The sequence below is a fragment of the Anolis carolinensis genome, chromosome 2, assembly GCF_035594765.1.
Source record: "Anolis carolinensis isolate JA03-04 chromosome 2, rAnoCar3.1.pri, whole genome shotgun sequence".
NCBI lineage: Eukaryota > Metazoa > Chordata > Lepidosauria > Squamata > Dactyloidae > Anolis > Anolis carolinensis.
Window position 1 is genome coordinate 286,731,574 of NC_085842.1, and position 12,125 is coordinate 286,743,698.

General features: G+C 34.2%; 1 protein-coding gene across 4 annotated transcripts in view; it reads left to right on the forward strand.

Annotated features, from left to right (window-relative positions):
- The window catches only part of fcho2 (FCH and mu domain containing endocytic adaptor 2), a 119,876-nt gene that overhangs the window by 62,576 nt on the left and 45,175 nt on the right, over window positions 1–12,125 (forward strand). For all 4 annotated transcript variants that reach the window (XM_062972312.1, XM_062972311.1, XM_062972310.1 and 1 more), the window contains exons 9-11: window positions 8,712–8,756; window positions 10,015–10,087; window positions 11,258–11,282. In XM_062972312.1, the coding sequence (XP_062828382.1) occupies window positions 8,712–8,756; window positions 10,015–10,087; window positions 11,258–11,282 (143 nt within the window). The remainder of the gene's footprint in view (window positions 1–8,711; window positions 8,757–10,014; window positions 10,088–11,257; window positions 11,283–12,125) is intronic.

Below are 12,125 nucleotides of genomic sequence, written 5' to 3' on the forward strand. Positions count from 1 at the left end.
CCCAAACAGTAAACTTGCACATTTCATAAAAACAGCAAAGGAAGACTTCTTAATGAGATTGGCAATTACATGTAAAGGTAAAGGTTTTCCCCTGACATTAAGTCTAGTTGTGTCTGACTGAGGGTTGGTGCTCATTTCCATTTCTAAGCTGAAGAGCTGGCATTGTCTGTAAACACCTCCAAGGTCATGTGGCCGGCATGACAATGACTTCCCTAAAAACACTTTATCAAAACGTCTTTTTTGAACTCCTCTACACATTCCCTTTAAGATTGCTTTCTTTCAAAGTCCTCTTTGTGATAATTATTATTACATCTATCAGAAGTGTGTCGAATTGGGAGCCCTTTCCATTGGGTCAGACAGGAATTTGATCTGACTTTTCTTGCAGCATTCTTATATTTCTTTTAGCTCATATCAATCCACATACACATAGAGAATCACTAGAAATAGTTTCAAATTACTTATGATTAAAGGAGATGGAGGGGGATGTAAATCCATTCTTAACAAAAAAAAAAACCCCTAGAAATTAAGCTTTAATTATTTTAACGTCTTTAATGATTTTAAATATGTTACAGTATATATTTTTGTGGTCAAGAGTTCCCCACCTTATATGTGAAACCTGAAATTTTGTAAGTTTGTGTTTTTAGATATATAATATGTCTGTCTCACACGCAGACATACACACGTGTGTGCACATAGATCATGATAAAGGGGGAAATGGTGAGACACAAAGTAGATGACAAAAGCAATTTCGACATTTACAGTCTGTGAGAATTAGAGCAGAAATATATGCAACAATAAGTAGTTATCTTTCACAAATGCACCCAGAAATTCAATCCAGAATGCAGCCATCAGTTGCCCTGTGTTAAAACTCCTTTCTGTTACTGTTACGTTGTTTGTTCTGTTGTTGCTAACCCCCAGGCTTCAGTGTACTGTGTTGCTTTGAGAGTTACAAGTTATGCAGGACTGCAGCAAGACATGATAGGCAGTGTTCTTACTCTGTCTAGCAGTGGTGATGCCTTTGCTGGAGTATTGCTCACACAGGGATTGAGAGTTCTATGCCATTTCTCAGCTAATTTACTTCTATTTAGTACCTTCTAGTTAACTAGATCTCTAATTTGTGATGGTGATTAAGCAAGCAGAAGCAAGCAGAATTAACATGTGTATTAATGCTTAATGTAATTTTTTAAAAAATGTTGTGTTTTTACTGTATTGTTTTTATCGGCATTGAATTTTTGCCAGATTTGTAAGTCGCCTTGAGTCCCTTCGGATGAGAAAGGTGGGATAGAAATGACGTAAATAAATAATAATAAATAAAATACCACTTAAGCATTCTTGGTATTGAATGTTTACCATGTGTAAACCACACTGAGTCCCCATGGGAGATAGAGCGGTATATAAATAAAGTGTTGTTGTTGTTGTTGTTGTTGTTATTGTTAAATCTTGAAAGTGCAGGATATTTATGTGGGATATTGATCATGTTCTTTGGTAAAGCTTTAGGCTATTTATTTAAAAGAATTACACATGTACACACACAAAAATATAAAATATATATGTTCCCCTTAGGGATTGGTTTGTATTACATTTGGTTTGTATTACATTCCATTGCATGACACATTGGATAGCGCACATTTTATAGTTTCCATACAATCTGTTAAGGTATTAATTACATTATCTTACATTGCAAGCTAGTTGTTATGCATTCATCTTGAACTATATAACTTTTGTCATTGATTCCTTTTATTATAGTGGGAACTTGAACTCTTCAGCCAAGTCTTATTAGTGATTACCAGCCATCATTTTAAACATGTCTTGGCAGTTATCAAGTAGGAACACCTTTATCAGTTTCATGGCTGCATGGCAGCTGTTGCTTTGTATGCTGGAATCTGACTGAACCAGTTAAATTGCTAGGTCTTTACACCTTTTATCTTTCACTAGCCTCTGCCCAGCATATCAGCTATTCCACTTAGTCCAGTAAAATAAAAGATATATAGTAGGCTTTGTTTGTATCAACAATTATATCCTTCAGTCATATTGTCAAAGACAACATAAACAGAACAAGCATAGTTTAAGCTTGACTTTTGGCTGTTATCCACCATGATTTCATCAGCTAGTCAGCTATCATCACAGCACTTGACACTGGTTTATCTTGAGCATATCTGAAGGAAGCTTTTTGGATTTATTTACAGTTAAATGACATATTGCTCATAATTAGTTTCTGGGTTCTTAACGGAGCATGCATGCACAGTCTAGTATTTCTAGCTTTTTGAACTTTATATTGATTTTCGTATTGTATAGGTTATATTCTATATGTTATTTCAGGACCTCACAGTTGGCAATGAAAATAAGACTGAGCTGTAACATTATTGGGAGAGTTGAAAAAATATTTTAAAGAATTCAAGAATAACAAAACTACTATGTTTTGGTGAAATATTAGGACCATAATAATAATAATAATAATAATAATAATAATAATAATAATAATAATAATAATAATTTATTTATACCCCGCCACCATCTCCCCAATGGGGACTCGGGGCGGCTTACATGGGGCCATGCCCAGGACAATACAATATAACCATATCATAATGCAATTAAATAATACAATACATAAAATAAACAGTACAACATTAAACCTTAAACACAGCAGGATGGGTATCAGTATCCTTGTTTACCATTGTCAAGAAACAGTGGGATCACACATATCACTGTGTTTGGAGGGACGAATTGATTAGGATTTTCGTTATTCATAAATATACTTGAGTGCTTTTTGCCCTTTCTGTTTCAGAAACAGCTTTTATGCTTTACTTGAACATTGGCATGCCCATCATCCATATCATTCTCACCTTAACCATCCACTGTAGTTTTCTTTTTCTTTTTTAATGGTGAAACGGACTGTGAAACTTTCTGCATCACTAACTTAGTTGTTTAAAAACATATTGATTTTCTTTGTTTTGGCAGATTAAGGTGCAGTAGGGCATTCTTTGAGTAGATAGGGAGTAGAAATGAGGAAAGGAGAGGATATTAGAACAGTGGAGATGAGAAAAATCACTTACTTTTCATTAACCACTGATGGTAAATGTGAGAGAGGTTCAGGGATATGATCTTGTGATCAAACGCGTAAATAATCCACAAAATCCACCATATGTTCAGATGCGTTCCCTATTATTCTGATATCTGCAGCTCAGAAATAGACATATTGAATTTTCCCATGGATTCCACTGTGGTTCTATAGTAACCCAGAAGGGGCAGAGATCCTTCTTCAAACTGGATTTCCTTCAAACCTAGATAATTAAAGGTGTTTGCATTTTTCCCCTCCACCAAACATGTGTCCACGTGCATTAAGATCACATATACTTGCTTCTCTTATACTACTTATCTCACATGCTAATCTCCAACTTTGAATTTTAAGGGAGGGGTGCTTGATCATAAAGAGGACAAAATTGAATAGAGGAGCTTTGCACATTTATAAGACTTTTCCCTCCAGAAAGTCATTGTGGCTTAGAAAATATGAAAACATTAAAAAGTAGGAGTGTGAGAATGTTAAAATGGAAAGCAGATCAAATTGTTCACATTGAGAGTGAAGAAGGCCAACAGCAGTGGAAGATTGATCCAGATTTTTTGGGGGGGGGGGGGGGGAAGTAATATGAAATAGCTCTATTATAATATGCAGTAGAATGCGAAAAGTGGTAATATGCTGTTAGGATGCTTACAATTTGGATGAATTTCTATAGAATATGTAAGGATCCAAAATCAGGTTTGCTGGCCTTTGCTTCAACTATTCCACAGGGATACTATTACCAAATGCTTGTTCTAGAAGCTAGGATAAAGAATTTGGTGCTGTAGCTTCTATGGACCCATTCCTTTTGTAGCTGACCAAATGCTGTTCAGCACTTAAAGGAAATCGGTAGCCAGAAGTCTTTGAGAGATTTACATGCTCTCTCTCTACTTTCTGGGTCTGTGTGCTGGAGCACCATTTCCATTCCATATAGTTACTTTAGACCAGTGGTTCTCAACCTGTGGATCCCCAGGTGTTTTGACCTGGGGATCCACAGTTTACCAACTGTTAGGATTTCTGGGAGTTGAAGGTCAAAACACTGAGAACCACTGTGTTAGGCACTTCATTTGCACACAGTCTGTTACTTTATAATGGATCACCTTAGTGCATACTTCCACATAACATGGGTGTAACAAGTTTTCTGAAAAAGTACAACAACATGATCAGAAATTCATTTGTTTATAAATCACTTGCTTGGTATAAAGTATAGAGAAAATATCAGAACTATAGACAAGGCCAATAAACTGTTGGCAAAATTATTGTGATAGAAACTGGGCTATGATCAGAAGGATCTTTCAATTTGTACAGTGGACTAGAAAGTATTATTTATTTATTTACAGCATTTATATTCCACCCTTCTCACCTTGAAGGGGACTCAGGGCGGATCACATTGCACACATAAAGGCAAACATTCAATGCCATAACAAAGAACAGACAAAGACGAGACGCAGGCACGGGCGGGCCTCGAACTCATGATCTTTTGGTCAGAGTGATTTGTTGCAGCTGGCTGCTAACCAGCCTTCGCCACAGCCCAGCCTAGTTGAATACTATTTAAAATAGTTGAATACTATTTAAAAGATATTTTGTATTTTTAGATGTACTCTCCATCAAAAAGGAAAAGAAGTTATTTTAGTGTTGTAAAGTGCTATATAGAACCATTTTTCTAGTTTCTCCTGAATGGTATTTGCTGTATTGTTATTACCATATATCAAAATCTAATTAAAATACCAAATAATTTTTCATACACAAAAGAGAGATCCAGCAAAGCCTCATTGGGAAATTGATCTAGTTTTCAATCCAGCTAAAGTTAGATTGTGTGACTATGTTCCATTGAAAGCAATTGACTTGAGTTTGTCATGACTGACTTGTTCAATTGATTTTATAGGAATGGGCTATGACTTGTCCTTGATTTTTTTAAATCCTTTTTCTAGTTTTCATTTCAGTCTGTCCATGATACAGCTTCATAGAAGTGATTTTATTGTATACCATTTTGCTTGCATTCAATGAATAGCTTTATGTAAGGCTAATTCTATGTTCAATTGTAGGGAGAAAATCCTTTTCAGATTTTGCTGTATGTTTATCTCCTACAGAAAGGATAGTTCAAGCTTGTGTTTTATGTCAAAGATGAACATTCTAATTAATGGGACTAATCCTGATTTTTCAGTATATGAGATTAAGGCCATTTGACATTCATGGTAAACATTTTTCAACAGTATTCTTGCATTTCTTTTCTTTGTTATGTCTTAGATACTGGTTGTGCCAAAAAGGGTACAGAAAACTAGTGCTTTTGTTTTTTATTTAGAAACATTACTTTGAGGAGATATTATGGATTGATAGTTTAATATGTGTTTCTCATTTTTCGACTTGAATTTTTTTGCTGATGCTAAATATGAAATGGCATCAGATTTTAACAACAAAAAGATTTTCTTGTATGTTTATACACACAAAATTGACCTTTGTGATCCAGCTTAACATCTAAGTACTAAGAGCAATCATTTGTTTTGACAGCAGAATTAATTGAGGCTAAAATAGTCGAAATTCCACTTGTATCAAGCTGTTCATTAGGAATTGCTCTCTGGCTTTAGTGCTGTCAGAAAAATAACCTGTCCTGCTATGATTAAATAGCAGAATGATGGTCGGTCCACTGCATTTGAGAAAGAGGTTGAATAAACTTTCTACTGCGGAAACAATTCAGAAGTGACACGCTGCAAGGGGGGTCAGAATGTGCATTGATATCCAGCTGAGCTGTCAACTGGCACTGAGCCAGACACGCAAAGCTTTGCCATTTTGAAGCAGCATGTGAGGCATATGCAGTTTTGAAAAAATTGTCCTCCTTTCATGCATGATTTACTGCCAGAGGGGGAAGAACCCCTTTGTTTTCATCCAAAACCAAGCATACTGTCTGCCATTATATTTGTAACTGTGCAAGTAGCTCTAACTTATGTGGCTTTTGAGTAAGGGCTACCTTTTATAATGCTTTCATGTAATAATTCGGCAATATATACAACCAAGTAGTAACATAGATTGGTTATTTATATATATATTTCAGAAAATATAGAGAAGTGCATTTTTCTTTATTTATGGTTCTGATATTTTGAGATGAAAACAATTCTTAATCTGTTTGAATACATACTCTGATTTTTAAAATTCCCAACTTAAAGTTACTAATGTATTTTGAATGTTTATGTCTGCTCTTTGCTTGCACTATATTTTTAATTATTTTCCCTCCCCAATTTAAATATCTGTTTCCTACATTATTTTAAAAAAATATTTAAATTGCCATCAGTCTGTAGCCATTTTGTTCATGTTTGGCCTATCTTCTGCAGCACACACTAGTTGACCCGTCATGACACCATGCTCTTAACTGATTGACGAGAGAACATAACTGTTTTCAAAGCCATTAGTGCCACTTCACAGATTAATTAGGTGGCAGGTGACGCTGTGGGGTGACTGAATGTTAAAATCTGCTTCACCCTTTCCTCTCTAGAGATAGAGTGGATTACTGGAATCTAACAAGCAAATTATCTGAAGTAGACTCAAAGCACAATTGGATGTATTACTGTATTCAGTACTGGAGTTTCATCAGTGCAGTTTCCAATTTAGATGAATTGACATGTGTCAAAATTGTTTATCCTTCTTGAAAATGTGTTCTAGTACTCTGATTCCTAATTGAGGGTCAAATTCCTTTTCATTTATGCCTATTTTAAGGCAGAATATACCAAGAGAATGAATTTTCTGTGTCATGCTCAACCAAGCAATTATTTTTGGGTTGTGTGATTCAGCATTCGTTCTTGCCTAAACTGAGAGGTAACTCCAAAATTTTGCTTATTGTTAACTACCATCAAGTCAATTTTTATTTGTGGCAACCCTATCAATCAGAGACCTCCAAATCCCCTGTTATCAATAGCCCTACTGAGATCTTCCAAATTCAGGGCAGTAGCTTCCTTTGTAATATATTGTATATTTATTAGTTGTAAAATATTGTATATTTATTAGTTGTAAATAATATCTACACAATCATAAGATAGTCTGTGTACAAAGAAAATATGTCCAAATAACATATAATGTTATAAAAGTTCCCCGTACAAAGCTCAATTTGACAATACCAGACAAAATGAAAAGGTACTGTCAAATTGAGCTTTGTACGGGGAACTTTAATAATATTATATGTTAATTGGACATATTTTCTTTGTACATAGACTATCTTACGTTTGTGTAGATACTTTACAAGTATTCTGGAATTTTGTATAGTAATAGATAATATAACACATAACCAAAATAAATAAAAAAACAAAGCAAGGAAAAGTGGGGGAGGCTATATGTATACACACATACCGGTACAAAGATAGATACACATATATAAAACTGAGCAAAAGCTCAAATGCAGTACAAAAAGTTAGACTAAAACAATGCAGACCAAGGCACTAAATGCTAGCCAAAACACGAGAGATCTGACATACTCCATCCAAACTCTAATGAAAAGAAAAGAAAATGCTGAAAGGAAAAAATACAATATTTTATCATTATAGATCCCATTACGAATTACTAGTGACCACAACCATAAATTAATGCATTAATGCATCCATACTTTTCTTATTGCAAGAAGTTATTTATTTTGTTTGTTCTTTAAATCTCATGTTAATTTGGCAGTTTGGGCTAACTAGATGTGGTTTCCTTGATTAACGTCATATATAAACAGTCATATATAGCACAGATGTACTATTTCAGTCTTTAAAATTCTGGGTTTAACAAAGGAACACAACCGTTGAAGACATATCTGTTATAAAACATTGTGGCTGATATTTGATAGGGTGTGCCTTCGAAGGTATTTCAGACCTATTAATTCAGGCTGTTAATTTGCCGAGGAAGCTTAAGGAATTTTTTGCCTTTCAAATAATTTTTCTAACTGCCATTTAGAATGATAACACCGAGCTAGCTACAGAATCAGAACATACGAATCTTAAGAATAAATTATTTATTCTAATCATTCCACTTTTAGCAGGGAATTGTTTAGTGGGAGACTGTAGTTTTATGTTTTGAAACATTTGTGATTTCATTTGGGAACGTGAAGTGTATTTTACTTTTTTTATGGAGATGATATTTTAAGATGAAAGCAGCTCTTATCTGTCTAAATACATAGTTGCACTCTTAATTTTCTAAATATTATTGCTGTTCCATATTTCTATGTTGAGCCTTTGGTAAGTAGGTAATTTCTGGATAAAGTTCTTAGAAGAAAAATTCTTAAGAGGAAAATATTCTTTCTAATAGAATAATGCCCTATTATTCTTACAATAAGAGATGTTTAGTTTTTCTTTGCTTTTCTCTTTTTTCATGGTCTTGTCCAACCAAAATGTGTGGTACCCATTTAAGAATGTTGAAGTGGAGTGCTGATTTTAATTCTACCTGCCATGTTAATCCCAATCACAAGTTAAATGTTTAGGCATCTAGAAGGCGATAATGGGTCCCCACGCAGAATTAGTTGACAAATAGCAAAAGCCCCGCAGTTTACAGGGATAGGAGTGTGGAAATGTGTCTATCTGGGTGTGTTTAATTAATTAATTGACCAAACATCACAGCTGTAATTTTAACTGATTATTTTCCATAATCAATTTAAACAAATAACATTAGGATATCCATCTTGTTCTTATTTTCAAAGGGCTGATTGAATTTGAAGAATGTAATACAGCTAGTGCTGTTGAAGGTAAGTTTCTCTTGAATTGTTACAGTGGTTTAGCCACCACAAGAAATTATCACATGTCCCTAAATGTGGAGTACACTAATCAGTATGTCAATAAGTTTTTTCTGTTAAAAGACTGCAGTATTTGAATATGCTTTTAGTCACAATAGAACCCCCATCATAAAGATCTTAATAAGAAACAAAGTACAACTAAAAAAAATTCTAGATAAGGCAGAGTATAAAGCCACTCAAGTGTTTTTCTTAGTTTGTTTTCTCTTGCCTTCCCATTTCTTTATTATTCTGTGTCAAGCTTTTAAAATGTGTAACTTTGAGGTTTGTTTTTTTATCTGTGATATATTTTGGGCCCCTTTATATATCTTATCCTTTAAGACAGGTTTTCCACACATATTCAAGGCATCTTCCAGAACATTTAATGTGTAACTTTGAGGTTTGTTTTTTTATCTGTGATATATTTTGGGCCCTTTTATATATCTTATCCTTTAAGACAGGTTTTCCACACATATTCAAGGCATCTTCCAAAACATTTAATCAAAATCCTGTGGCAGCCGGGGGCGGGGGGAGGGGGGGTCCACTTCAAAAGCATTTATGCTTGCTTTAAGCTAAATAAATATTTTGCTTATTTTTAATAACGTGTAATGATTTGATGTCAGATTTGGCAGCAAACAATGGACAATCTCATTTCAAGCACACAGATAACTTGTTTTAAACAGTCCACTGTCCTGTTAGTGTATGTGTAGCCCACAGTGTGCCTAGGAGACCGGGGAATTGGCCATGAAATTTCCTGAAATGGCCCATAACAGATCTGCATGAAACAAAGAGATGTTGCATTGAATGTTACTGTGATGTGTCATCAGTAGGCTGATGATACCTGGCTCAATCTCTGTTCCCTTTTCATTAGAACTAAGCAGATGATTGTAATCTATAGCACTCTCCATGAAGGTGATCAAATTGAAGCTCAGTCCAGGCAAAACAGGGAGTTCACTTGTCAGTTCTCTTATATACATATTTTCCGATATATCAAGATGCTGCAGAGAAGCATCTTCATATTTACATCAGTTTCTATTCCCAGACAAAATGAATAAAGTTTCTTATAGCAGATGTCCTTTGTGTACAGGTGAATATGTAGGCCTGTTTTCCTGTTTAAAATATCCAGAGTTATAAATAACAGCTTTTTATTGATAAATTGGAAGATGCTTAACTTATCTGCAGGATCATGTAGGAATTTTAATTTTCATCTGATAATAATTTCCCAACTTTGCAGGAATAAAGCCTAGAAAAAGAAAGCATTTTGGATTACCAGGAATTATTAAGAAGGAAAAAGATACAGAATCTGTGTAAGTATGTTACAGATGTGATTGTAAATAATTTAATACTTTTTAAAACATATGTGTCTAATACAATAGTATAATTAATGTCATATGCATCCCCCCCACAATATATGTAAATTGGACAGAGCATTATGTTCTCTTGGAGAAGAAAAGGAAATTTGATCTTCAGTTTACCCAACTCATTGTTTTGAGATGAATTGTACTTGTAGTTCTCTGTAAGATAAACAGATACAGGAATGTGATGTATGCACAGCTTCAAATGCTGTTCTTTATCAAGAAGGCATAGAAGCCTCTGTTCCTGGCAATCCATAGTCATCCCTAACTTCTATTACGTTTAGCCAAGTAGAAATGAAATTACAAAGTAGAATAGAAACTAACTGATAACTATGCTAGAGAGATTTGGTTACTCTGGTTACTAACAAGTAGTAACATTAATGTGATAATTTAGGGACTTGAAGGTACTTTTGGTCATGACTAATAACACCATGATAGGTGTTCTATGTCTTGGAAACAGATTGCACTTATCTTGACAAACTAGGTTCACAATTTGGGAATGTTCCTGAATTGCTAGGTAGCAGTTGTTCGGGACTTTTTTGCCAACTTGTACTAGTGTGTTAATTGCATCCATTTTTCAAGAGGCTAGTAAACATGGCCATGGTAATACATTTCTTAGTTGGAATGAAAATAGTTTACTGCAGTACTTTCTATCAGACCCTGTTTAATGAATAACGTTTTGAAGCCTTTTCTGATACAAAATACAGCAACAATTATAACCAGAGCTAGGGTTTTAGAGGTCATTCCTTTTTTATATTAGTTTCAGTGGTGGTAGTATCAGACTTATAGAACTTACTAGGAGATTCTCCTGGCTACCTCCCTATTCATTTTCCAGAATGAATTAAGTACCTTTTTTATTCAAACAGCCTTCAGTTCTTCAGTGGTTCTTTGCGTTTGCTGAGCTTTATTTATTTCTCATTTTCTTTGCTCTAGTGATTACTGTTTTGTATGTTAGCAGCCTTCACATTGCTTTATTGAAAAATACAAATGGGATGTGAACCTTTCCATAAATGAATAGAATGAATAGCAGTCATATATTCTACAATATATGCTACAAAATGATGCATTCAATAGAAAGCTAAACTAATTAATTCACTGGTTGTTTTGTTTTTTTAAAAACAGGGAGTGTCCAGATGCAGATTCAGTAGTAAGTAGTCTTATTTTGAGTACACCTGAATAAAGCTGATACCTTTAAAGAACTTGCTGTTTGATAAAATAAAATGATAAAATAAGTTGTGTTCTCTTTTTTATTATTATTTCTAACATTCCTTGACTCTTTTATTAGTATTTCATTCAAGAAAACAAAAAGGGTGGAACTCCCTTTGGCTTAAATGAAAAAATAGATTTCCAGTATACTTTGAAACATTTCCTATAGACAGAACTGTTTTAATTTTTCATGTAGGACTCTAATATTCTGAGGAATTTATGGGTTCAGTTTATTTTATTCAAGGTTTCTTGTCAAATCAAAATTTGTCATACTAAAAAGCAGACTGTAAATAGATATTTAATGTTTGTCTGCCAAGCACACTTTTTTCTGTCATTCTCACATAATCTAATTTTTCTACTTTTGAGAAATGTCATGAATGCCTAATTTTGTGTGGCTTTATGCTGAAGGAACTGATTGCTTTATCCCTGAATTATGCATTTCATAGAATTAATGTTTCTTGACAGCTCCAGAAATAAGGCACTGGAGTGACACTTAACTGGGATTGACTTACAGTGTTTACTTTTGACTTGTTAGTTTTGGTGCTCCTTGTTTAATAATTAATGAAACAAATTCAAGTGTAAATGTGTCTGGCATATTCCTTTCAAGCTACACCAAGCATTATATCTTACTTTCTCTCCCTTGTTCCCCAGTAGAATATACACATTTCAGTGTTTCAAAACATACATCTCATTCTCTTACCATGACATGGTTACTTTTATCCCAAAGTGGGTGTAGTTAGTGAGGTTTTCAGATGGGTGGCGTGATCAAATATTACGTTTCTTC